The sequence below is a fragment of the Lampetra planeri genome, unplaced genomic scaffold, assembly GCF_965212315.1.
Source record: "Lampetra planeri unplaced genomic scaffold, kcLamPlan1.2.h2 scaffold_1467, whole genome shotgun sequence".
NCBI lineage: Eukaryota > Metazoa > Chordata > Hyperoartia > Petromyzontiformes > Petromyzontidae > Lampetra > Lampetra planeri.
Window position 1 is genome coordinate 2,347 of NW_027614189.1, and position 26,730 is coordinate 29,076.

Here is a 26,730-nt window from a genome sequence, read left to right on the forward strand (position 1 = left end):
GATAGAAAAAAAAAAAAAAAGACGGGGTTCACCTTCTCTCATGTCCCTACAAGAGGGTCGAGTTGAGTTGCTGCGAAAGACAAAGAACCGGTATTCATTCTAGTATTTACACATTAAACACATGCTGATAAATCACTGACCGTGCCGGATGAGTGATGGTGATGCACTGATCACAGTTGGCATATCCACACACACACACACACACACTCACACACACACACACGTGGCCTTATATTATGGTGTTCAAACAGTTACTATTAAGTTACTATTAATAATATTTAATATACTTACCCGGAGTGGCGGGACGAGTAAGCCTCGGCGGGGGATATACGCGAGTAAATGGCGCTGATTCTGGAAAATTTAATCTTGGAAATTAATTCTGGAACTTATTTTGTAGAAAAATTAATTAAAATAAAATTATGTAAGATTTCTTACAGAAAAGAAGATGGACGTGGCTTTTTTCCATCTTGACAAAAATTAAAGTAAGCAAGAGTTTGAGGAAATCTTCTCAAGCAAACAGCTTCTCCTTGCTCGTGGGACAAATCAAATGCCTCTTCTGCCACTATTCTTCTGTATCCCGGCTTATTTTAAACGCTTGCCCACCTCTATGCGTTTGTTTGTACGCTCTCAGGGGAGGGGGTTTCGGTTCAGAGTTCATGACAAAGGCAGGCAGGCAGACAGACCAGGATACTGAGACCACTGTAGGTCCAGCTGCAGGATACACTCTCTTAGCCTGCCTTTCGTCGGCAGCCAGAGCCTGCACTCTCTTGCCCGGGGTAGTCATTTTCTTTCTGAACAGGCCTTGCTGGGAAAAATACAACTTGAACATTGGCGGGACCACTACGAAACCCTTTATACGCTCAACAGAAACCTCCTGACACCCTAGGAGGGAATACGTCATCCGCCCACTCACACACCCACTCACCCTCTGCGCATGCACACGGACGGTGTTGGAGGCGCGAACAAACGTACGTATCAATTCAATTCAATTCAGCTTTATTTCTTAGGACCTCCGGAATAACACTTTTGATGACACCACACACACACACACACGACCAATTTTTAATCCGCACTTGAACTTCTAGTCAAACTACAAACATTTACCCTATCGATTTTTGGTGACCTCGTGACCTCTTGACCTAAAGGTCATCAGTCAAATGCAATTGATGTGACAAGTACCCTTTTGTTATGTTTTTTTGCCGTCGAGCCTCCGTCCTGACGGGTGAAGCCTCCGTCCTGACACTTGGAGCCTCCATCCTGACACGTGGAGCTGTCGAGACTCCGTCTAATGCATGGAGCCGTGGAGCGTCCATCCTGACCCCCGTCCTGATGCGTGGAGTCTCTGTCCTGACGGGTGGAGCCTCCGTCCTGGTCTTCATGAGCTGTCCATCAGCATCATCAGGAGCTACAGTTGGCTGGTGTTTGATCAGGGCGATGTGGAGATGAGATAAACCACTGCTGGGGTCCAACGAGTCCATCCTTACACGTGCCTGAATGCTTCCACATAAATGGACACATACAGAGCTGTGGTCACATGACATCCATGACATGACTACAACGTCATGTCCATCTGTCTCCACATCTGTCCTGCACATGTCTGAGACTGTAGACGTAAAGTGGAAAACATCTACACAAGTTTGCAGTACTGAGACATACACACACACACACACACACACACACACCCTTGGCAAACACTTCACATGGAACTAGTTGTCCTGTGAGGGAAAGTGGTAGTAGTTTTGTGTGTTTGTCTCAGAAACAAACACCAGAACAAAATAAACATTTATCAGTTTAAAGCAAGAACAAAACAGGATTGTGAAAGAGAGAAAAGACGTGTGAAATCTGCAGGATTGTACGTGTGTGTGTGTGTGTGTGTGTGTGTGTGTGTGTGTGTGTGTGTGTGTGTGTGTGTGTGTGTGTGTGTGTGTGATGGGGTTTTGTTCTGGTGGAATTTAAAATACAGAATGTTGTAACTTGGGCCAAAATCAGGACAAATGTTGAATGTGTTGAGCAGCTTTCTAATAATGCAATGCAAAACCTGTGTTTGTGTGTGTGTATGTGCATGTGTGTTTGTTGCTGTCACCCTGTCACATTGTTTTCACACTGTCACACTGTTTTCCTCATCTCCACATAAACATTTAAAAAATGTTTAAAAGATTTAGGTTGACTGTTTAGTTATTATAAAATCAGTTTTCAGATATCAGTTAACTGACATGAAGCCTGTATGATGATGACTGACGCCGTGTGGACGTCAGCGTCCTTCTGTCTCCAGCATCTATTGTCTCCAGGTGGCCATCCTCAGTGAGCCAGAATCAGCGGAAGATTACCTGATCAATGTTCTGACTGAGCTGCAGGTCAGACGCAATCACCTGTCTGATCACTGTCATCACACAAACACACAATGATCAGTCACCTGTCTGTCTGTTTGATCACTGTCATCACACAAACACACAATCACCTGTCTGTCGTCACACACACAATGATCAATCACCTGTCTCTCCTTTATTTTCTGAGTCACCTGAGGGTCACTGAGTGGCTGGAACAGCAAGTATCTGGGTAGGTTTTGATCCTCGTGGGGAGAGATCTTAGGACTGCATTGTAAGTGTTCGAAAATGATGTCTTGCACCCTCTCCTCTGTTTAGAGAAGGTTTTTCCACTCCAAGTGTTAGATAAATTGTGTCTTAGGCCCCCTCCCCTGTTGAGAGAGGGTTTCTCTAATTTAACAAAAATTGCCTCTTTAACTCCTCTCTCAAACCATCGGTCCTCCCTGGACAAGATGTGGACATTGTCATCCTCAAAGGAGTGACCCTTGACCTTCAGGTGTAGGTGATCTGCAGAGTCCTGTCCTGAGGAAGCAGCTCTCCTGTGTTGACCTCTTACCTGTGCAACGGTTGTTTAGTTTCCCCAACATACAGGTCAGTGACTCCTCACTACACTGGACGGCGTACACTACATTGTCCAGCTTGTACCTGGGTGTCTTGTCCTTGGGATCGGCCAGTTTCTGCCTCCAGGTGTTGCTGGGTTTGAAATGTACTGGGATGTTGTGTTTGAAAATCCTCCTTAGCTTTTCTGATACACCAGAGACATACGGAACGACCACACTCCTCCTCTTGGGGTTGCTGTCCTCTTTGTTGGTGACCTTCTTGTAGGAACACTCTGAGGCCTGTGGTTCAGCGTCCAAATAACTCCTTATTTGTGTTCCTGTGGGTGGTGTGAAAGAGAAGGTACTGGTCTGTGTGTGTGGGAGGGGTCCTGTACCCCTCAATGTTGACATTCCTGATTTCTTCAATGTGAACTGAACAGTCCAGAAAAGCCAAGTGGTTGCCACTGACGTCCTCATGTGTGATATTGAATGTTGGGTTCCACTTCATTCATGTGCTTCAAGAAGGCTTCGACCTCCTGAGTCTTGATTTTGACCCAAGTATCATCCACGTCTCTGAACTAATGCGTGGGTGTGGTTCCTCCAAAGGAGTGCAGACCTTGTTCTCCACTTTTTCCATGTAGAGGGAGATACCGGGGAGCCCATCGCACATCCATGTTTTTGCCTGTAGAATCTCTTTTACTGTAAATATGTAGTATTCAGGCAGAGTTCAAGCAGGGCGCAGACCAGGGGCCTCATGTACTAAGAGTACGTACGCCCGAAATCCTGGCGTACGCCCTTTTCCACGCAAACGTCCGGATGTATCAAGGGGGAAAAGTCTGTGGATTTGTGCGGTGTTTCACGCTAACACACGAATCCACAGCTACAGCTGACTTTGGATACACTCAGAGGTGATGTTGGGAAACTGTTAAAAAATGTGGAAACTATTAATTCAGAGCGATGCGCACATCCTCAGATACAAAATGATGAACAATCATCACACGTGTCTACAATTACATTAGTGGACATAAAATCACGTGCAAAGTGGTGCAGAAAATATCAACGGTGGCATCAACATGAGCAGGAGTTACAATGACCGTCTCCCCCCGTACTCCCCCGGAAATGTAATAACCTGGTGCATTATATAATAACAATTCTAAAGCATAGTTTATTTGTTTGTGAATAGTATTTTATTTTACTTTAAAGTATTTATAACAGCTAGTCCTATTATTAGTATCACTGTATTAGCCTAGTAGCAGTACTTAGCAATTACTATCAGTACACTATTCAAAGGTTGCATTAACAGAGAATATTCTGTAAATTCCAGATGTTTTTATTTGATACCAAAACCACATCAAGAATAGTTATAAACATCCAACAAACCTTATTATGCTTCTTGTAATACAGAATAAAACTCTGGGTATCAAAACATAATCCATTCGTAAACATTAACATATGCACATACAAAATAGAAACACTGATGAATAGGTAAAGAACAGTTTTATTTAGGCATTTATAGAACCTTTCAACAACAATAAATGCAACCAACACATTGCAGCCAATATAAATTGCCTTAAAAGGCTAAACAAACAACAACATTTCTATTTCCAAAATATATCCATAATTTCAAATTGTCCATGTCGAATATGTCTAATTACTAGCCAAGCCCATAAACCACTTGGAATGTTCCCCAAACAGCTCCGTGAGTTTTAATGCCACACCACCAAAGCGCCCTGCTGCTTTGTACAACCTTTGTACACTAATTGTGTCTTGCTGGGTTAAATCGTAGACAACTAGAACTTCTGGTTTACTTGAAGACGTTTCTCCACTCATCCAGAACCTTCTTCAGTTCTGAACAGACTAGTGGGGAGTCCTGCTACTAGTACTAAGTTGGGTCGTTACCTCACACAAAGGGGTGTTGGTATCAGGTCCCCCTCCCTGGCTGTCAGTCGTCTGAGCGTCGTTAAGTCGTTAGCATACCTGAAAGGGGGTGTGAGTTTCGAGTCCCCCTCCATTGTTGTCAGAGTCACCTGTGAGTCGTTGGGTCGCTGAGTGGTTGGAACTGCAGGTATCTGAATGGTTTTTGATCCTCTTGGGGAGAGATCCTAAGACTGCATTGTAAGTGTTAACTAATTGTGTGCTTTCCACTGACGTCCAACCCAAGGCTTTGGCTTAATGTTTCCCTCAGATAGATTGATGGATGGAATCGATCTGCAATGTCTTTAAAATGCTTAGACACACTGTTAAACGTCCCGGCGGGACTGAACCTTCCAGTTTGGGCCATTCTTTCCAAGTATCTATCCCAGTCATTGCCCTCGACAAAGTTGAACAAGAGTGTTCCATTTCCATTGTATGGATAATTCCTGAGGTCTTGGACAATTTCATCTCTTAAGCTTTCTGGTGATCTTAATATTCAAAGGGTGGATAGGTGGTCAGCCATGGCTACAAACTGACATTTTCCATCTGGGTCAGGGTCATAGCGAATGCTTAACTCCATGGACATAAATTCCTCTCGTCTGTCTGTGTGTGTGTACTGAAACAGTACACACACACAGAGAAGTTCAAGAGGGTTTAGGTCTCACTTTGATGGTGCTGTCATGGTTTTTTTTAGAGTGTGTTTTTTTTTCGCAGCCGGGTGGCACGAGTTATATCCGACACAAAGAACCATTGTTGTGTTTCTCGGAGGGCCTTAGCGTCCCTAAATCTCACTTTGTATTTTGAGAGCTTTCGATTTTTTTTCACAATTGTACCACGCCTTACGTGATGCTTTTTGGAGACTTGATGGCACCATCCCTCATTCTGACCAAAACAGTGTCCTTAACATTGTAGTATTGTGATAGGTTTTGTTTGAATGCACGCTTGATTATTAGTTTTGCACAGTGCTCAGAGGCCTTCCGTGCCATTCTTCTGACCCTTTTTCGTTTAGTATCAAATTTTTCTCGATGTCTCCTTACGAACAGAACTGGACAGTAAACACAGTAGACACTGAACAGTACTGGAAGACCCCGTGGAGCTGGGAGCCGTAATGCTGGAGCTGCTGGTGGGAGTCACAGTTGGAAGTCCCAGGCTGAGCCTGGACTGTGTGTCACTGTCAATTCAGAGATAATAAATTGAATAATTAAACACATGTCTAAGGCTTTGTTATTGATCACTTTTGATATACTGACATGTTTATGCATGAGCATCTACGTTTAGGTATCTTTTTGTGCCATGAGCAGGCTACACTGCAAAGAAATAATTCTTGAGAGATAATGAGAATATTTGTCTTATTTCAAGTCAAAATGTCTAATTTCTAGTCAAACACAACACCTAAAAAGTAGTTCACTCATTTCGAGTGAAAAGTTGCTTAAAAGTGTAAACTGTCTAAAAACGAGGTACTTTTAGGGCGATGTGTGTGTGTTTCACTAGAAATGAGACATTTTGACTAGAAATAAGCTAGAAATAAACACATGTGTTGTGAGGGCAGTAATGGAATAACCTTGATGTCGGAACACCTTTTTTTTTTTTCGGAGACTGTGCGCCGCTCCGACCCCACAGCATTCACACGCCATCCCACTCACCTGTCTTTCTCATTTTATTTATCCCGGACGACAGCGTGCCAAAAACCACCTTTTTCCGTGCCTCAACTTCAGTGACGAGGGTCTGTAGCTCTAAATGTCTCTTCTATAAATTTCTCTTCTTTGACTTGCTCATTGTGTAAATCTGATCGCGCAGAGAGCGAAATCATACATGCAGATGTTATTTAAATGAATTTACATATGTAAAAGAGGGCGTGGACAGGGAGGAGTCATGTGCGCTCAATTCCACATTGATTGTGATGTACAAGGAAATGTGCTTGGATTCATGGGTACACTCAGTTTCGTTCATCAGGATTTTTTTGTTCGTACGCCTTTTTCTGGATTTGGGGCGTATGCCAAGATCTAGTAGGAAATCCACGCAACTCTTAGTATATGAGGCCCCTGTTCTGGTGTGAGGTTGGTCCTGTTAGGGAGGGAGTGATCTTGTTCTAACTTACCCTTCACTGCTGTGACTGCCTCTGATGTGGGAACGCATGTGAAGAGAGAAGTGACATCATACGAGACAATGGTTTCATCCAGGTCCAGTTTAGGTTTTTAACTTGTCTGTGAAGTCTAGCGAGTTCTTGATGTGATGTGGAGTGTTCCCCACCAGCGGTGCGAGAATTGTCTCTAGGTGTTTTGCCATGTTGTAGGTGACTGAGATGATGCTGCTGATGATGGGTCTAAGTGGAGCCCCCTCCTTGTGGATCTTGGGGAGGCCATAGATGCGGGCTATAGATCCTCCTGGGTGCAAACTGTAGTATAGCTTCCGGACGATAACTGTTCCAGGTGCCAAAGAAGGCTGACGACCTTCTTCTTGTAGTTACTGGTGGGATCTTGCCTCAATGCTTTGTAGGTGGAAGCATCGCTGAGGAGAACAGTGACTTTGTCCTGGTAGTCGGAGGTGTTCAACACAAGTGCGCATCTTCCTTTGTCCGCTGGAAGTATGGTGATGTCCTGATCCCTTTGCAAAGGAGGTCAGGGCCTTTCTTTCTTGACTGGACAAGTTGGAAAGGGGTGCTAGCCTACTGCTGCTGTGAACTTGAGTCTGAGTTGTTCTGCTTCTGAGTTTGAGAGTTGGTTGTTCTGATTCTGATTCGGTTGCTGTGATGAGGTCAATCACAGGAACTTGTCGGGGTGTGATTGCAAAATTAAGTCCTTTGGCTCTCTCTGATTGAGAGAGATCCCTGTCAGATAGTCAAAATCAAAGTAAACTTTATTGTCAAATATACTGTATATGCGTGATATACAGCATTGATGAAAATGAAGATTCTTGACCCATTTCTCTTTGGTGTCCTGCCCTGGCGTAGAGTCATTCCTCCAGGTCATCTCTTCTGCTCTGTGAGTGGGGAGATGACGTGACTGCAGTTTCTGACGTTCTTTGCTCTTTTGATGAACTTCCAAGACATCCTCATGGAGGAGTGATGTTAACTGTTCAGACATCAGGTGGAGTCTCTCTTTGAGAGCGTCAATCATGAAGTGAACTTGTCTCACTCTCTTGTTCTGTAGTTTGTTCTGTGCCTTCTGTAGAATGATGTTTCCTCTGTGTCCTTTCACTGAACATTTTAGTTGTAGGCTGTTGGGGCCTACAACTAGGACCTTGTCTGTCTGCACCTTAAGTTAAAACGTAGGTGGTTCCTGTAGTCTGCGAGTTTCTTATGTGTCTTCTCGTACTCCTGCAACAGTCGTAGCGTGGAAACGCCTGATATGTCCAAAACACGTCCAGATAGTTCCAGTTCCAACCACTCAGTGACCCAATGACTTTCAGGTGACTCTGAAAACAAAGGACGGGGACCCGAAACTCACCCCTTTTTGTAAGCTAACGACTTAACGACCTTCAGATGACTGACAGCCGTGGAGGGTGACCCGATACCAACACTACTTTGTGTGAGGTAACAACCCAAACTAGTATTAGCAGCAGAACTCCCCACTAGTCAGTTCAGAACTGAAGAAGATTCTCAGATGAGTGGAGAAACGTCTTCAAGTAAACTACATATACAGTTGTCTACAAATTAACCTGTCTGTCGTCACACACGCACAACAATCAATCACCTGTCTGTTGTCACACACATAGTGATCAATCACCTGTCTGTCATCACACACACAACTATCAATCACCTGTATGTCGTCTTTCACATAGTGATCAATCACCTGTGTTGTGACTTTATTTGCATATTATAGAATTACAGTTTGCATGATTATTAATTTAAATGTTAAATGAGTTAAATGTGCAATAATTAAAAGGGTGACGGTTATTTGAATTGTAAAAAATGCCAATTGATTTCATTTATGGACAGAAGTGTTTTATTTTGAAGAAAACGAAAAAAAAAAGGAAGTGAAGGCTCTTTTTCTGTCGCCTGTTTTGACTGTTTTCATGTGGGAGTTTTTCAACTGATCTTGGGGTGAAAGCTTCAATTATCTTTCTGTCATCACACACTCACAACGATCAATCATCTGTCTGTCATCACACACACACACACACACACACACACAGTGATCAATCACCTGTCTGTCATCACATACACACACACAACGATCAATCATCTGTCATCACACACACACACCACAACGATCAATCATCTGTCTGTCATCACACACACAGTGATCAATCACCCATCTGTGTACGTACAGGTGTGTGCACAGGTGTACACAATGAGGTTGATGATTTTCCACTGAATAAAGTGTTTGTGAGGAAAGAAGAGAAGCAGAATGATAGACAACTGATTTTAATGCTGTCACACAAGCAAATACTTCAAATATTACACACACACCACTGACTGACTCATCAGTGAGTGTATGTGCGAGTGTGTGTACATGTGTGTGAATGTTTGATGTGTGACAGAATCAGAATCTGATCATCATTGTGGTCAATAGCTCAGTGAACATCAAACATCCTCCTGCTTCCTGTCCTTCCTCCATCTTTCCTCCACCCTTCCTCCATCGCTCCTCCCTCTTTCAGCGAGCCAGTGGACACTTGTCCCTGTACCCCTCCAGCGTGTCCACCATCATCTCCGCCATCTCCGGCCCAACTCCAGGGTTGGGTCGGAGATGGCTTGTGCAGGGTCACAGGTGAAGGACACAGTGATGGCATACCGTGTCCCCCACGTCACCTTCTCCACACGGTGGAGGTTCTCCGAGCCGGATGAGAAGAAGGACAGTCGTCCTGTGGAGGCAGGATGCAAAGAAGGACACGTTAGAGGAAAAGACACCAGGACTGTCCAATTTCAGTACAATCTGTGTCCTCCTGCCCCGGTGGACGCCATGAGACAGACGCGGAAATGTCAACATTTGTTTGTGACTTTTTTTTTTTTTTTTTTTTGGAAACATGTTTTTTATTATTTCACACTTAGAGACAGTTCTGTTGGGTGGGGTTACAGTGGTTCCCTGGTATATGGTACCTACATATATATGCCAATACAGAGTAATTCACACACACTATTATATTATTCAGTCACAGCTATACAATTGTCTCAATTCTTTCCCAGTTGTTCCCTATGAGCTTGTGGTAAAAAAAAGACGTTCCCATAGCCCTCTCTCGTCCTCACTGTCACTGACTCTCGCCAACATCCGTTCATACGATGCAATTTCTGCCATTTTTTCAATCCACCCTTTATAGTCCGGTGGGGATGTACTCTTCCATACCCTGAGGATAATCCGGGCTGCCGTAACCGTCCCGACCTTTATGACTGCCAAATATTGTTTTTGACACTCCCATTACTTGTGATTGGTCGCCCAGTAAGCACAATCTTGGAGTGACTGGGATCTCTATCTCCAGAGCCTTCCCTAGATGTTCCAATACTTTTACCCAAAATGGTTGTATCAGACTACATCCCCATAGAACATGTAGGAAAGTCCCTGCCTGTGTACCACATTTCCAACACAGATTATCAGGTAATAAACCCATCCTATGGAGTCTAGAGGGGGTGAAGTAGAACCTGTGTATTATCTTATATTGAGTAAACTTCCCTCTAGCCTCCCTGATGTATTTTCCTGAGTTTCCGATTATTCCCTTCCACTCCAACTCACTCAGTTCGCAATCCAAGTCTCTCTGCCAAATAGTCTTCAGAGTCCGGCAGATATCCTTATTCAGCCTGCTAAAGTTTCGATAAAACACTGCAGCTGTAAGTCCAGAAAGTCCCTCACTGGGTTCGTCTCATCTGCAAATTGCCCTTTTTTAATACAGTGTTTAATTTGAATGTATTTCCAAAAGTTGCCCTTTTCTTCTAGGTCATACCTTTGCAGTAATTCTGAAAACAATATAAAATTCTCCATTCACAATTAAATCGCTTATTTTGCAGATTCCCTTTCTGAACCATTGTCTCCAGAAAACTGTTTTCTTCCCAATACATATGTCTGGGTTATTCCACAGTGAGGCATACATTTGCTTTAAATGTAGTGTTCTGCACCTTTTGTGGACTTCTTTCCAGACCTCCTTTGAGTAGGTCAGTATTGGGTTTGGGGGATGTTCTTGTCCACTGGTGGATGGACCTTGTGACAGTGCATCCAGCGGGGTGAAGGGACTCTGAAGTTCCATTTCAATTTGAATCCAACTCAGTTTTGTGTCTGTTCTCTTCCAATATTTGGCAAGTCTCGTCATTTCAAACGCCAAGTTGTATAGTCTCAGGTCGGGGAGGGCCATTCCTCCTATTTCCTTTGGGGCCCACATTTTCTTGACATTTATCCTTGGCTTTTTCTTGTCCCCACAAAAAGTCCTTGACAATGGCATCATATTGCTTAAACCATCGTGGTGCTACACACATCGGTAACATCATGGACACATAGTTAACCTGTGGTGCGATCACCATTTTAATTACATTAATTTTCCCCCATAGTGTTAGTTTTAATTTTCCCCATTTGTCCATATTACATTTAATTTTTTGGAGGACCGGGTCCCAGTTTAACTGTATCATCTCCTCTATTTTTGGACTGAGACGAATACCCAGATATTTCATACCTGATGGTACCCATCTGAATCCAAATGGTGTAATATCGCTAGCACAGCATGTATCTGAGATGGGCATGCCCTCTGATTTATGCCAGTTGATCTTGTACCCTGATAGTTTAGAGTAGGAGTCAATACTTTCCAGTAGTTTTTGGGAGGGACTTCTTTGGGTCTGTCATTACCACCAGTATATCATCGACATACATAAACAATTTGTGCTCCCTCCCCCCTGCATATACTCCACGGATCCCTTCATCTGCCCGTATTGCCACGGCCAGTGGCTCCAGGAAAATTGTGAAGAGTAATGGAGAGAGCGCACATCCCTGGCGGTTTCCTCGTGAGAGACTAAAAAAGTCTGATAGAATGCCATTTGTAAACACAGCTGCTCTCGGTTTGGTATATAGTATTTTTATCCATCGACAGAAGTCCCTTCCAAAACCGAATTTTGACATGACAGATGTCAGAAATCCCCACTCTACCCTATCAAATGCCTTTTCCGCATCTAGTGACAGAGCCACCACTGAGGTTGGGTTATTGCTATTCAGCCATGTCAGGTGCATAAGTCTTCGCATGTTGTCTGCTGATGACCTATTCTTGACAAAGTCCACCTGGTCACCATCTATAATATCTGGCAATATTTCTTCTAGTCTTGATGCCAGGGTCTTTGTCAAGATCTTACAGTCCACCCCCAGCAGACTCACTGGTCTGTAATTGGCTGGGTCCGACCCGTCTCTGTCCTTTTTGGGTATCAGTGAAATTAATGCCTCATTAAACGTATCGGGGAGTGAACCCAACTCAAACGCCTCCACATACACTTTATGTAATACGGGGGCCAATATATCAATATACTTCTTGTAGTATTCAACAGGTAGGCCATCCAGACCTGGTGATTTCCCTGTTTTCATTGCTTGGATAGTGGCTCTGATCTCCTCCTCCGTTATGGGGGCCTCCATCCTATTTCTTTGGCAGTTCGAAATAGTCGGTAATTGCAGGTTTGAGAAAAATGCATTCATCTCATCAGATGTGGGTGTGCAGGTTGAGGTATACAAATCCTTATAAAAGGTTTCAAATGTTCTATTAATGTCCCTGGAAGACGTGAGTATTTCACTACCTCTTTTTATCATTGGGATGTTATTGGAATTCTCCTTCTGTTTTAGCTGTCTGGCCAACAGTCTACCACCTTTCTCTCCTCCCTCATAAAAATTTGTTTTAAGCCTGAATAAAGCATATTGCGTTTTTTTATTGTACAGCTCATGTAGTTGGAACTTTAAGTTACATAATGTATTATATAAATTGTCTGAGTATCTCTTAGCCAGCTCCTTTTCCATGTTGCATATGTCTTTCTCCAGTTTTTTCTTGCTTTAGTACATTTTCTTTTTTAATTTTTGATGAGTAAGCAATGAACTTCCCTCGTACAAAAGCTTTGGAGGCCTCCCATACAGAGGATAGTTTGTCTGTAGATCCCGTATTGATATCAAAAAAAGCTTGAAGTTCTTCCGCTAACCTAGTACTAAAAGGTTCATTCTGTAGTAACATCGTGTTCATTCTCCATCTTCCCTTCTTGGCCTTGTCTACATTCAGGTCTATGTGCAATTCTACGGCCCCGTGGTCAGTAAGTGCGATGGCGCCTATCTCACAATCAACCACTGAGTCTACTAGAGTGTCAGATATTAAAAGGAAGTCAATCCTTGAATGCGATTTGTGGCGGTGGGAGTAGAATGTATATTCTCTTTCACGTGGGTTCACCAGTCTCCATATATCCACCAGCCTCAAATCCTCTGCCAGCATGTGGATTGCTGCCTCTATCTCTATACGATGTTTTTCCCATCTGTTTTTACTTTTATCAATAATCCCATCCCAAACCTGGTTCCAGTCACCCCCGACAATGACCTGTCCTTCCAGATTTCCTAGTCTTCTATTGATTTCATGGAAGAAGTCGGGCTCCTCCTTGTTAGGGGCATATATATTGCATAGTACTATACGTACACCATTTACTAATGCCTCAATACAAATATATCTACCTTCCCTATCCTTGTGTTGTTTCAGCATGACAAAACTTAGGTTTTTATTCACCAGGATCATCACACCATGTTTGTGACTCTTGATGACATCCAACAACCGCAGAACCTGGAGAACGGAGCAGATCCTGAGACTGTCGTCGTCCTCCTCTCACTCTGCTGACAGACTGCCAGCTCTTCACCACAGAACTGGAAGTCCTCACACGTCCCTCAGTGGACAGTGTGATTGGAAGTATTTATTGCTCAGGACAACAGGGACGAGATTGTCGTCTTTCACACTCGTCAGCAAGTAGCAGGACATGGGATCAATACTCTGAGCAGTCTGTCTGAGTCCTTTGGAGTTTTTTCACTCACACACACGCGCACACACGCACACACACACACACACAGCACACACACACACACACACACACACACACACACACACACACACACCTGTGACCTGTGACGTTTTGTTTTCAGGAAATGATGTTATGGGTTCCCTTACCTGCTCTTGGCTCCACTGTCCGGTTCCCGAGTTGGTCCATGAAGATGAATCTTCCCTCCGCTGAAGTCTGAGGTATAGTCCGACAGATAGAGCAGGGAGGTGTAGTCAAAGGAGCCGTAGGTCACCTGCAGCAACGACACGGCCCATTCCTGTCGGACTCATGTTTATCTGATCAACAGTAACACCACAAGCCCTCAGGCCCCATTCCAGACCGGGAGACACAACTTTCACATCTCAGGATCACAACGACGGCTTGTCTCAGTCGTCACGGTAACCTGTCATTTTTAGACCTAGAGATGAGTGAGAAGATAAACCACACTGAGGCAGGTTCAGGTGTTTGATTGATTGGCCGTTGTGTCCTCATGAAGCCTAAATAAAAAGCCCTGAAGATATTTACATGTCATAGCCACGCCTCTCATGTGCTAATACTGCCCACAACAACAAAGGCCGATCTCAGCGTTGCATTCAGAAGCGGCTGACTGTGATGTGTGTGTCTCCTTTCTAACTCCAGTCCTCTGCTCTGCCATCTTTGTTCCTATCACCTGCCCCATAACTGTGTCTTAAAATACTAAGTTTAAGTATCGAAGGACGCAATTTGAGTACATAAGTGCGTTCACACTGAAACAGCACATGAAAATGTATGTAGTGAACTACGTTCATCAACTGGTTCAGTCAAACGGACAGAAAGTTCAGTGGACACCTCACACCTCAACGTCCTCCATCTTACTGACGTAGAAATGACGACCTTTCACTTTTGGAGATGGTGGTGGACAACAGAGACACCAGCGTCACCATGGGGAATATCACCTACCGATGGAATCCAGGCCAATGCTAATGTTAGCTTGCTAGCTGATAAACCACGCAACAATTTCAGACATTGACATTGTGGTGTACGGTTGGTGCTTGTGTGTGATAAATTGTCGTCTTCACTGTTGATTGAGGTTTAAGATGTGAGGTCAGAGGTTGATGGTGTGGGAAATATTTTCCCATTTTCACATCATTTCCAGTAAGTGCTGCTTGATTTCAGATATTCTACCCTGTCAAAATCTGTACACTTCACGAGTAAGTACATATGTGGATAGAGTACAACAAAGAAGTGGACTAACGGAAGTATGAGATACGAGAGACACAGCGCATGTCTTCGTCCTCTGTTTGTGGGGTGTTTCTGCGGCAGCATTACAGCGCCACCCACATACTTCAGCGTTTGACCTCGGTTGTGTGGACGCACACACCTTTTTTCTCCATGATTTCTTATCTTATCGAATCCATCTGAGTGGAGGGAGAGGTGAGACCATTTTAAAAGAATGAGTCTTTGAGCATGTAGTGTAGTGAATGCAATTATTTTTCGTCGTGGGGGCTTAGGAAAACTGTGTGAAGAGTACATTTCAAAAAGGTGCAGTAAGGGTTGGCCTGTAAGGCAGTAAGTTGGCCTGTTGTTAATTCAGTTAATTCAACACAAGACAAAAACATGCGAACAAAGTCAGCAGGGGCTTGCCAACATCTGTTGCAATATTTTCTCCCACTGCTCGTCAGACAAGGCAATTCCCAGGTTCTGACCCCAAGTAGCTCTTAGAGAAATTAGATTTTGGGACGAGTGTGTAAATTTGTTTAGATGTGATCCCTATGAGTCCTTTCTTCTTGGGATTGAGGGTTCGGAATGGGTCAGTAAGAGAGTTCGGGAACTGAGGGAAGCAAGATTTCACAAATTGTGTTATTGAAAAAAAACGAAAAAGTGTTTGGTAGATTCAGAATTAGCTGCCAAGTCAGAGAAAGATGAGAAAACGCCATTATCAAGTGTCGCTAGACCAGTTCTCAGACCAGGAACAGAAGACTGGATCAGAGCATGAAGGAGTAAAAAGGTGGTTATGAAAGACTGGAGACTGACATGATGTGTGCGTGGAGGCCAGACGCTCTTTTGGTCTCTTCAGTTGACTTTGACTTTTCTGAACTGATTCCAGATCATCAGTGTGTTTGTTACAATTGGATTAAGGCTAACCTGTTTAACTAGCCATGGTAGTTGAGAACACCACCACATACCAGAGGCAAAAGCATATGAGGGAGGAGGAGATTTTCAAGCAGAGTCCACTGCAGACACTCCAGATACTGCGTTACTAGTGTAATAGTACCATAAATCTGATCAGATTTAGATTTATGGAACCTAGATTTGAACCTAGAATCTGAACCTAGATTTAGGAAGACGGAGAGCTAATCGACCATTTGGTGCCTTTTTACTGCCCCAAAGGAAGGAACTAATCAGCTTGTCGAGATTGGAAAAGAAAATATTAACTTATGAAGACAGGTATATGTTGGAAAAGGTAAAGAGTAATGGCATTTTTCATCAAGTTAACCCAAGCCGATCAAAGAGAGGGGGAAAGAGGACCATCTGGCAAGATCTAACTTACAATGCTTGAGCAAAGGGTTGAAGTTTTTGGCAAGCAGTTCAAATGATCTTGACACTAGGATTCCAGGGTACTTAAGAGACGTCTGTAGCCTTCCTGAAGTGGGGGGAGACCATGGGGGAGAGTGTCAGCGGCAGAATTAATTGGTAGGTAATCACTTTATCCAAATTAAAGTTTGTAACCAGAGTACTAAAATTATAAAGCATCTAAAAAAAATAGTATCTAAAATGATAGGGAGACTGGAGGCAGGCTTGGAAATGTACAATAAAAGATCATCAGCATTAAAGGAAATTTTGTGAGGACTGTCCATAACATGAGAAACCCTCAAACCTGTAGCGGGGAAAGGAGAGAACCCTGTTGGGTACCTCTATGCAAGGAGAATGGAGGTGACTTAATACTGTTAGTGCTGACAGAGGCTAGCGGAGAAGCATAGAAAAGTTTTATCCAGTCCACAAAGTCAGGGCTGAGGCCTAATTTGTTAAGGATGTAGAAAAGGTATCTCCACTCTACACGGAAAACGCTTTTTCAGTGTCTAGGGGACAAAACAAGTTCAGGAGAATCAGTAGAGGGAGAAAAGAGAAAATTGAGTAACCTACATGTGTTTGAAGATGAGTGTCTTCCTGAAATAAAGCCAGTCTGGTCAGGATTGACTAGGGATGATATGACTCTCTGGAGATGGCCAGCTAAAACTTTTGCTTCTTCTTCTCCTTTCAGCTTGGTCCCCTTGTCAGGGGTTGCCACAGCGAATCATCAATTTCCATCTTTCCCTGTTCTCTGTATCCTTTACTCTGACTCCAACTACCTCCATGTCCTCCCCTCACTACATCTATAAACCTCCTCTTTGTCCTTCCTCTCTGTCTCCTACCGTCCAACTCCATCTCTAACATTCTCCTACCAATGTATCCACTGTCCCTCCTCTGTACATGTCCAAACCATCTCAATCTAGCCTCTCTAGCTTTTTCTCCTAACCTTCCTGTTCTGTGTTGTCCCTCTGATGACCCTCATTCCTAATCCTGTCCATCCTGTCCATCCTACAGATCACAATGTCATCTGAAAACATCATAGTCCAGGGAGACTCCTGTCTGACCTCATCTGTCAACCTATCCATAACCAAAGCAAACAAGAAGGGGCTCAGGGCCGATCCTTGATGCAGTCCTACCTCTACCTTGAGTCTTCTGTCCTTCCAACAGCACACCTCACCACTGTTCTACTACCTTCATACATGTCCTGCACCAAGCCAACATACTTCTCTGACACTCCTGACTTCCTCCATCACAAAACCGACAATTCCTCTCTTGGCACCCTGTCATATGCCTTCTCTAAATCTACAAAAAACACAATGCAGCTCCTTCCTACCTTCTCTGTACTTCTCCATCAGCATCCTCAGTGCAAATATTGCAATCTGTGGTGCTCTTTCTAGGCATGAAACCATACTGCTGTTCACAAATCTCCACTTCAGCTAAAACTTTTGCTAGTGCCTTAAAATCTATGTTCAGGACGGGAAATCGGCCTATCACTACTGCAAAGAAGCAGATTTTTGTCCTTTTTTTATAACAGTGTAATTGACCGCCTCTGACATTGTGAATGGTAATTGTAACTACTTCCTTGTCCATCACTGAATCAGCGCTTCTTACTGATGTAATAAAGTACATTTATTTATCTTGACACATTGATGAAGCACCTAATGAACACCATGAAAAACTAAATGGAAGGATGGATAATCTCAATGAATATTTGTCATGACAGACAGCAAATTTTTCAATCATTCAAATACATGTAACTAATTTAGATTACATTTCAACAGCTACCTTTAATTTACATTACTTTCTCAACTTAAATGACTCAAACAGATCAAAATGTAAGTCCTGTAATATAATACTCTATTCAAAATACACCCCTAAATACAAATATCCTCTATAATAAATTTCAGGGGAGGAATTCAAATGTTAACAATACTAAAACAAATGAGGATGTATTAAGAACAAATCAAAATTCCTCAAGTTTTCACAGTCAGCATTCAAAGTGGAGTATGTGCTAATGTGACAATATCCTAACTAGCTCAAGCACAGTAATGTGATGTGAATGAACTATTATTATGCAAATTAGCGTTTCACACCACAAACCCTCTACTTAAGCCCAGCCCTCTACTTGAGCATCATTAAAAATCTTTAGCCTCGGGGCAAGCGTTGTGGATAAGGTCTTGTAAAATTCTGTGGGTAAAACCATCAGGTCCAGGTGATTTATTACTCTGTAGGGAACTGACTGCATCTTTAAACCTCAGTGACTGTAACTGGTGCACCTAGATCGGTGGCAACCGCTGGGTTGAATTTGTGGATACGTGAGGAGGTCAAGGGAGTTTGGGCCATCCCAATCGCATGAAGAGGTTTCGGAGGAATACAGTCAGAAGCTAATTTAATCCCAGGTATAAATCTAGATGCAGCCTTGGTTCGTGCTCAGTACGCTAGGGGTTTTGCCTGCTTTATCACCCTGCTCAAAGAAACTTTTGCTTGGTGAGTAAGAGTTGTTTCTCAATCTGCCCAGAAGTTAACAAGTTATACTGTGATTGAATCTGTACAGTGCATCTGTGAGGTCGGTAGTAAAGTATTGGGTGTCTAACCCCCAATTTACACCGAATGCGTCTGCGGTTTGTCTCCGAGGTTCTATTTTTGCCGGATGCCGGAGCTGAGACGCATAAATTTGGCACGAGATCCATTGAGAGGTCAGGAAGTCCAACACAGAAACAAAATAAAATATCCGGTTACTTTTCAGACTAAAACGGCACAACGTTCACGGCCAGAACGGATTTCACACTATTTCATCAGTACCTTCATTTGAACACAGTACAATTATTAAGAGTATTTATTAACTAACAAACTACTTTCCCCATGGTAAAAGCACAAAACTTCCGAACAAAAAAAAGTCAAAACACAAGCAAGTCAGACTCTCCACCTCGAGACACTACTGTTTCTTCCTGGATTAATGTCACATACATGTAGTTTCACCGTGATTGTACGTGTTTTCACCACGGGAACTTGCCGGTCACGTGAACTGACAGACCGGAGGTGAGCCGCACTGGAAACACATCCCAGTTCGGGGATTGACGGAGCGTTCTGACGGAGCAAAAGACGGATCGGAGACACAACGCAATGGAGACCACAGCCGGTGTAAATCCAGGGGTTGTATCTGATATTTGTTTCAATTTAAGTGCCCCGAATTCCTGAAAGCTGTCGAAATTGTCCTGGGAGAGGTTAATGTTTAAGGACAACAGGAGAATTATCAGAAATTGCTATTGCCATGGTAACGTGCACGACTGTGATGTTGTCTAGCAATGTCATGCGCAAGAAGAATTCGATCCGAGAGTAAGACCTGTGGACATCTGAAAAGGATCCTCACAGGACAATCCATTAGTCTCTCCCAGATACAAAACAGATCTCGCTTCAAACTACCCCACGTCCCTTTCCAAAGGAAACATTAACCATCGTCTCTGCAAATTATGCGATAATGAGAGCCTCAACCGATGCAGTTCACTTAGTGACGTCACTGATTATATGAACAAAAATAGGTTTTAAAGCCTATATTTAAGGATCAAGGCAACTGACTGAAAATGGGTCGTTCAAGACACTGTTAAGAAGAAGTGTTCTTTGATTAAGAAGTTAATAAAAGAGGGGAGAACATAAAGTGCAGAAAATGAGTTCAGCTGAAAAGGATATCAAATGCTTTAAAATGGAAGCCACAAACCAGAAAGGCAAAGAAAAAAATAAAAAATGACTATTCGAATGGATCGGAATGGATGGGATTCGAATGAATTCAATGATTTCGCTGTGGCAACCCCTGAAGAGGGACAAAGCCGAAAGAAGAAGAAGAAGAAGATTCGAATGGATCGGAAAATGCAATGCCAAAGGCTTAGCTGATGATCACCTCCAGGAGGATCAGAGGTGATCTAAGGTTCCCTGTGAGTACTGCAAACAACTGGAAAGACATCTCTGTGAAGCCACGCTACCAGCAAGAAGCCCCTGCAAAGTCATTGTTAAATAAAAAAGACGAGTGCTGAAGCAGTTAAAATTTGCCAAAGAACACACTGACTGGCCTAAAAAGAAATGGCACAATATTTAGTGGACTGATAAGAGTATGATTGTTCTTTTTGGGTCGAGGGGCCACAGACAGTTTGTCTGACAACCTGCAAACACTGAATTGAAGCTCACAGGACACAGTGAAAGACGGTGAAGCATGGTGGTCCTATTCATCACATACCAGGGATCATGGATCAGTTTGAGTACATCACAGTACTTGAAGAAGTCATGTTGCCATATGCTGAAGAGGAAGTTCAACAAGACAATGACCCCAAACACACCAGCATAGGAGGCAAAACCATGGGCTGCTGTTGACCGGTGCCAGAGGTCGGTTCACTCCATGCACCACAGATGTGAAGCAGTGATCAGAAACCATGGTTATGCAACTAAATATTAGTTTGTGATTCTCGGGAAAGTTTTAATCTTCAACGTCCCTCTACATTTTTGAGATGGTAAAAAAGAGATGTCAACACTGCTATTTTGTTGAACAGCCAAATATTTTATATTTTCTTGACTTTAGCAAATTTAATTTTTCCCAATTTTCTTGCTTTGGTGCATTTGTGTGCATTAAAATAAAAATGGATTCAAAGAATTTGGAGGCTCCCTCACTTTTTTAAACACACTGCTCTTATTATGACCACAACTGTAAGGACAATGAGACGCTCTGATGGCCCTCAGCTGTTCCAGTGTCCTCACCAAGCATCGAGGTGATTGGCTGTGAGCTCAGTAACGGCCGATGACAGTAGACAGATGATGAGAGGCTGATTGTTCATCTCACACCTTCCTATCGTGTTACCTTTGTCGATGTGGGGGTGCCAGTACTCCGTCGTGTTGGGTCTTGGCAATGGTGCTGTTGATTCTGGAGAAGAACGTGGGTTTGGTGAGGTACATGTGAGCTGGGTCCAAACCAAACGTCTCTGCAATCACTGCCCTGGATTCGCTCACGGACTTTTCTACAGGAGGAACAACAGCATCACACATGAAAGCTGCAGCTCAGCATGTGCTGCCAGCAAACGTCCTATGACTCAGCAGATCAACAAACACAGAAACCTACATGAGCAAATGCCATGGGAACTTGTGTTTCACCCCTCGTCTGAATGATGATACACGATCACACTTGAGACAGTAGGCCTTGGTGCGTAAGCCTTGAGGACTACTCGTATCTATACAGTATGTTTTCTCTTGATAATCCTACTTGAATCACACCCACTGTATAAAAGATCACTGAACACACTATCACTGAGACTGTCCTCTGTATCCATTGTGTTACACTGTGAGACTCTCTTCTTGTACAACAAGAAAAACATGAAAACATGGTTCAAGGACTGATTCTAATGATGAAATGGTGAGGATGTTTGGTCTGCAGATGACAGAATCATTGTTATACACCAGCTGTTCCACTGACCTGTACAGATGGAAATCCTCCTGTGTGAAGACCTCCTTCATCTGATCCCCAAAGTACCTGCAACACACACACACACACACACACACACACGGTGTGGAAAAAAAAAAAAAAAAACATTAGCATAAATGAAAATTTAGCAGCACGGTGTCCAGAACACAGGAAAGAGTAAACAACCTGTGTCTGTGTGTGTGTGTGTCAGCCAGCTGCCAGAGGAACAAGAGAGCGAGAGAGAGAGCTGAAAGAGAAATGAATCAAGATCACAGAGGTCACACAAGTCGTAGGGGGTCACAGGCCTGAAGGTGCCTCAGGAACCAGCAGTACCAAGATAGGAGACTGTAGACACTGTAAACAGTGGAAACACACAAGGAAACAAAGAGGTGTGTGTCCCACCTGTAGATGTTCACAAACTGTTTCCCCATGGACAAGGCTCCAGAGTGCAGGTCCAGGATGGATGCCTGGGGGCACACAGGACCTACTGTCAGCAGCTGGTGTGAACATCCAGCGACACGACAAGGACACATCAGGGACACATCAGGGACACGACAGGGCCACGACAAAGACACAACAGGGGCACGTCAGGGGCACGACAGGGGCATGACAAAGACACAACAGGGGCACGACAGGGGCACGACAAAGACACAACAGGGGCACGTCAGGGGCACGACAGGGGCACGACAAAGACACAACAGGGGCACGACAGGGGCATGACAAAGACACAACAGGGGCACGACAAAGACACAACAGGGGCACGTCAGGGACACGACAGGGGCACGACAAAGACACAACAGGGGCACATCAGGGCACGACAAAGACACAACAGGGGCACATCAGGGGCACGACAGGGGCACGTCAGGGACACGTCAGAGACACGACAGGGGCACGTCAGGGGCACGTCAGGGGCACGTCAGGGGCACGACAGGGGCACGACAGGGACACTAGACACTTCAGGGGCACGACAGGGACACAACAGGGGCACGACAGGGACGCGACAGGGACACGACAGGGACACGACAGGGACACGACAGGGGCAAGACAGGGGCAAGACAGGGGCACGACAGGGGCACATCAGGGGCACGACAGGGACACGACAGGGACACAAGACACTTCAGGGGCACGACAGGGACACAAGACACTTCAGGGGCACGACAGGGACACGTCAGGGACACAAGACACTTCAGGGGCACGACAGGGACACGACAGGGACACTAGACACTTCAGGAGCACGACAGGGACACGACAGGGACACGACAGGGACACGACAGGGACACGACAGAAACACTAGACACTTCAGGGGCACGACAGGAACACAACAGGGGCACGACAGGGACGCGACAGGAACACGACAGGGACACGACAGGGACACATCGGGGCATGACAGGGGTACGACAGGGGCACAACAGGGGCACGACAGGGACACGACAGGGACACGACAGGGACACAAGACACTTCAGGGGCACGACAGGGACACGTCAGGGGCGCGACAGGAACACGACAGGAACACGACAGGGACACGACAGGGACACGACAGGGACACATCAGGGACACATCAGGGACACATCAGGGACACATCAGGGGCACGACAGGGGCACGACAGGGACACAAGACACTTCAGGGGCACGACAGGGACACGTCAGGGACACAAGACACTTCAGGGCACGACAGGGAAACGACGGGCACAACAGGGGCACTAGAGGGGCATTATTCATGTCAGGGACACGACAGGGACACGACAGGGACACAACAGGGACACTAGACACAACAGGGACAAGACAGGGACACGACACGACAGGGACACTTCAGGGGCGCGACAGGGGCACGACAGGGACACGACGGGAACACGACGGGGACACGACGGGGACACGACAGGGGGCACGTCAGGGACACGACAGGGACACGACAGGGACACTAGACACTTCCACTCAGTGAGGACGCAGCAGAGGACACCGGACAGAGGACAGGATGGAGACCTTGTGGTCTGTGAAGGAGCTGGTCTACCACCTGAGCCCCGTTGGTGGACGGATGTTGGGAGACATTAGGACAGAGGAGGTTTCATTCCTTTTTATTCCTCCTGGGGTCAATGTGAGGTGTCAACCAACCGAACGAACCACAAACCATCAGGAAGTACTCACCCCTCCCTCAGACCCGGCCAGTGCCAGTCCCTTCTCAGCCAGCCTACGTTTACACACGGGGAAAAGAATCAGCGGAGCTGCAGAGATGAGAGGCAGCGAGAGCAAAAACAACAGCCTCACCTTCTGAGGACCAGAGCTTCCTCCCGGGTCACCACGCCGTCTGTGACTGCACGTCCACATGTCTGAGGGGTGCAACCTGAGGAGACACCGCCAGGACGCTACGTTATGCTGCTGACTTCACATCGCTGCAGCTCACTGCAGAAAGCACCAAGCTTCATCCAGTCAATTCAGTTCAGTTTCAACTTCAGTTCGTCCCCACAACAAGAAGTTACATTTCTGGCCGCCTCCCGTACCAGACACGCGATGGACGGATGGGGGATGGGGGTACCAGACCCGGGATCGCTGTTGGCTAGGAGGTTCCAGACGCTCAGGTAGGGTTGGCAGGTTGGATGAGGATTACAGACTCTTAGGTCAAGTGGGCTGGGTGGTTGGGGGGCTCCTGTCGGTTGCCCTCTACTCTCTACTCCCCATGGGCCTCTGAGCTGTGGAGACCTGTTTGGGAATTTGTGTTTGACTTTTGCCTTAGTATGACCCATGAACTCCAGTGTCATCTTCTTGCTGTCATCCTGGTATGTCGTGGGCCTGTTAGGGCGTATCTGTACTACAGCATTAAAAAATTAATGCATTGTGACTCGGACACTCTGTATCCATTGTGTTATCAGGGGTTAAAGCAAAAAAATATGTTTTTGACTGAATTTTTTTTTCAGGCCAGTACATATTCCCCCACAATGCACTTCACCACGCTTTAAGAATGGCTCCTTTTCTGCCGCGCAATTGTTTCCCAAAGGTTTCAAGTGCAAAAGTTAAATGCTGTATTAGCCCTTCTGTTCGCTCATACAGCATTTAAGTTGTAAGAAAACTTTAAACTAAACTATTAAAATTCGAGACCATACCATTGTATAGGAGGAAGGTGATTTTGGATTTTTTGGATCCCCTGCCTCACATCCTTCACTGCACCCTACGCTGCAAATCACAGCTGATTCATAGAATAAATCACACATTGTGTCACATATATGTTGATTTGGAAGCAAAACAAAAAGTTTCATTGTCAGTTGCTGAAATTTTCGAAGCGTTTCTCGAGGGTGAAGATGTTGGTGGCAGTGGTAGTTGTCTGATTGCATCTGACTCACTAGAAATCAAACTGCTGCTTTCAAACATTTTGTGAGAAACGTAGCACTCATCCATCAAAAACTCCTTTCACTGCCTCAGCACAGGGTCTTCATGTGGAAGTGGACTGGTAGCTGAAGCAGTCCCAATTCACTTCATTTGCCTTCCTGGGTTACTGCCGAGGTGCTCTTGAGCACCAAAGGCAAAGACACCAAAAACCCCCATGCGCTCCCCTGGACATGACAGCCCACTGCTCCTAGCTTGCGTGTGCATGTATGTGTACTTGTAGTGTGAAGCTAGGATGGGTTACATTTTGGTTTGTGTTTGAAGGTAAATGTAAAACGACGACTGACAAAAGTTCTTCTTATTACTATTTAATTGAATGTGTATCTCAAACGGGACGGCCGTCCCTCAGCCTGACCTCGTCTGTCACATGAAGACCTGAGGATTGTTCTGTCACCTTCCTCCTCTGAACCGAAGGGTTCCAATCTCTGGGACGTTGTACGTTTCCACAAAGTCTGACAGTCTTACAGCGCCGCCTACTGGAAGGATATTGAGCAGCTTCACAGTGCAGCGCCTCCACTCATCAGTGTGTGTGTATGAATACATCAATATATCGGTGCGTCTCCAAAAATTGGAACATCATGGAACACGTCAGTAGTTTCTGTCAATGTTTTCATTTTCATGTCAATAGTTGAAGCCCACAGCTCTGTCTTAAACTATTACGATGCTTTGAGTCAGGTTTCAGTAAACCATGAATGATGCAGTTTAAACATCCGAAATCTCCATCTGAGATACTGGAGTTCAGATTTCCATGAGCTGTGTGACATATTTACCAGATTGAACTGAACATTTCAGTTTATGTTTGAATGAATAAAAACAATTTGATTTCTTTTTCTTTATTTCTTTTTTTCCCATGATATTATTTGAGATGCACCTGTTCATCCACCTTATGAATATAAACCGGTTTCTTTCTACATCAGGGGCCCTGAGACCCTGCAGGTTTCAGTTGTCTCCTACTAACTTGAATCAGTGGCTGTGTTCAAAATTGCTCCCTAATTACTATGTAGTGGAGACGCCATTTTGTAGTATTTTTACCGTCTCTCTATTAGTTTATTTTTATTCTCTCCTCAGCATGCATAATGACCTTACAGACTCCTGTGGTCAGACTACAACCCCTACAGGGGAAACTGTAGACACAGGTTAGTCTGTTAGTCTGTTGATGCTACCACAATGCATTGTGGTCTTTGTTGTCTTGTCTAGTGACCATCGGTTGTTCAATACTTTTCCCGCTGCATTGTGGGATACTTTGAGTGAATATATAGGGATGGATGATCACAAAGGATTCGGACACCCCTACAAAATGGTGTATCCACTACATGGTGCACTATATACTGCACAGTGCACTATATAGGGAGTAGGGAGCGATTTCGGACACAGACTCAAACTATCTCACAATACAGCACGAAAAGTAGTGAACAACCTGTAATGGAAAATAATGTATGTAGCAGAAAACGTGTTATGGAACCTCTGTCATGAAAACCATAATTTGACACGTAGTTTAACCTATATCCCAATAGAGCTTTTGTTCACATCCCAATCACCTACACCATGAGACACTGTCTTATGAGTCTTATGAGGACAGAGAGTGTAGCGATGTGTGGATTGTAAAGTCCATGAGACCATTGTAAATTGT

General features: G+C 44.6%; 1 protein-coding gene across 1 annotated transcript; it reads right to left on the reverse strand.

The window, feature by feature from the left end:
* Positions 1-1,319: 1,319 nt before the first annotated feature.
* Positions 1,320-22,259, reverse strand: OGFOD3 (2-oxoglutarate and iron dependent oxygenase domain containing 3; the record flags this gene model as incomplete). The annotated part of the gene is given in 20 exon segments (XM_078622347.1): positions 1,320-1,497; positions 2,627-2,879; positions 2,882-2,923; positions 2,926-3,144; positions 3,147-3,215; positions 3,218-3,344; positions 3,346-3,485; positions 3,488-3,505; positions 3,508-3,614; positions 6,818-6,973; positions 6,975-7,197; positions 7,200-7,507; positions 7,509-7,615; positions 7,687-7,756; positions 8,032-8,093; positions 9,511-9,580; positions 13,865-13,989; positions 21,130-21,286; positions 21,739-21,795; positions 22,129-22,259. Coding segments are annotated over 20 exon segments (2,619 nt in total), but the record flags the coding sequence as incomplete, so codon positions are not given.
* Positions 22,260-26,730: the final 4,471 nt, after the last annotated feature.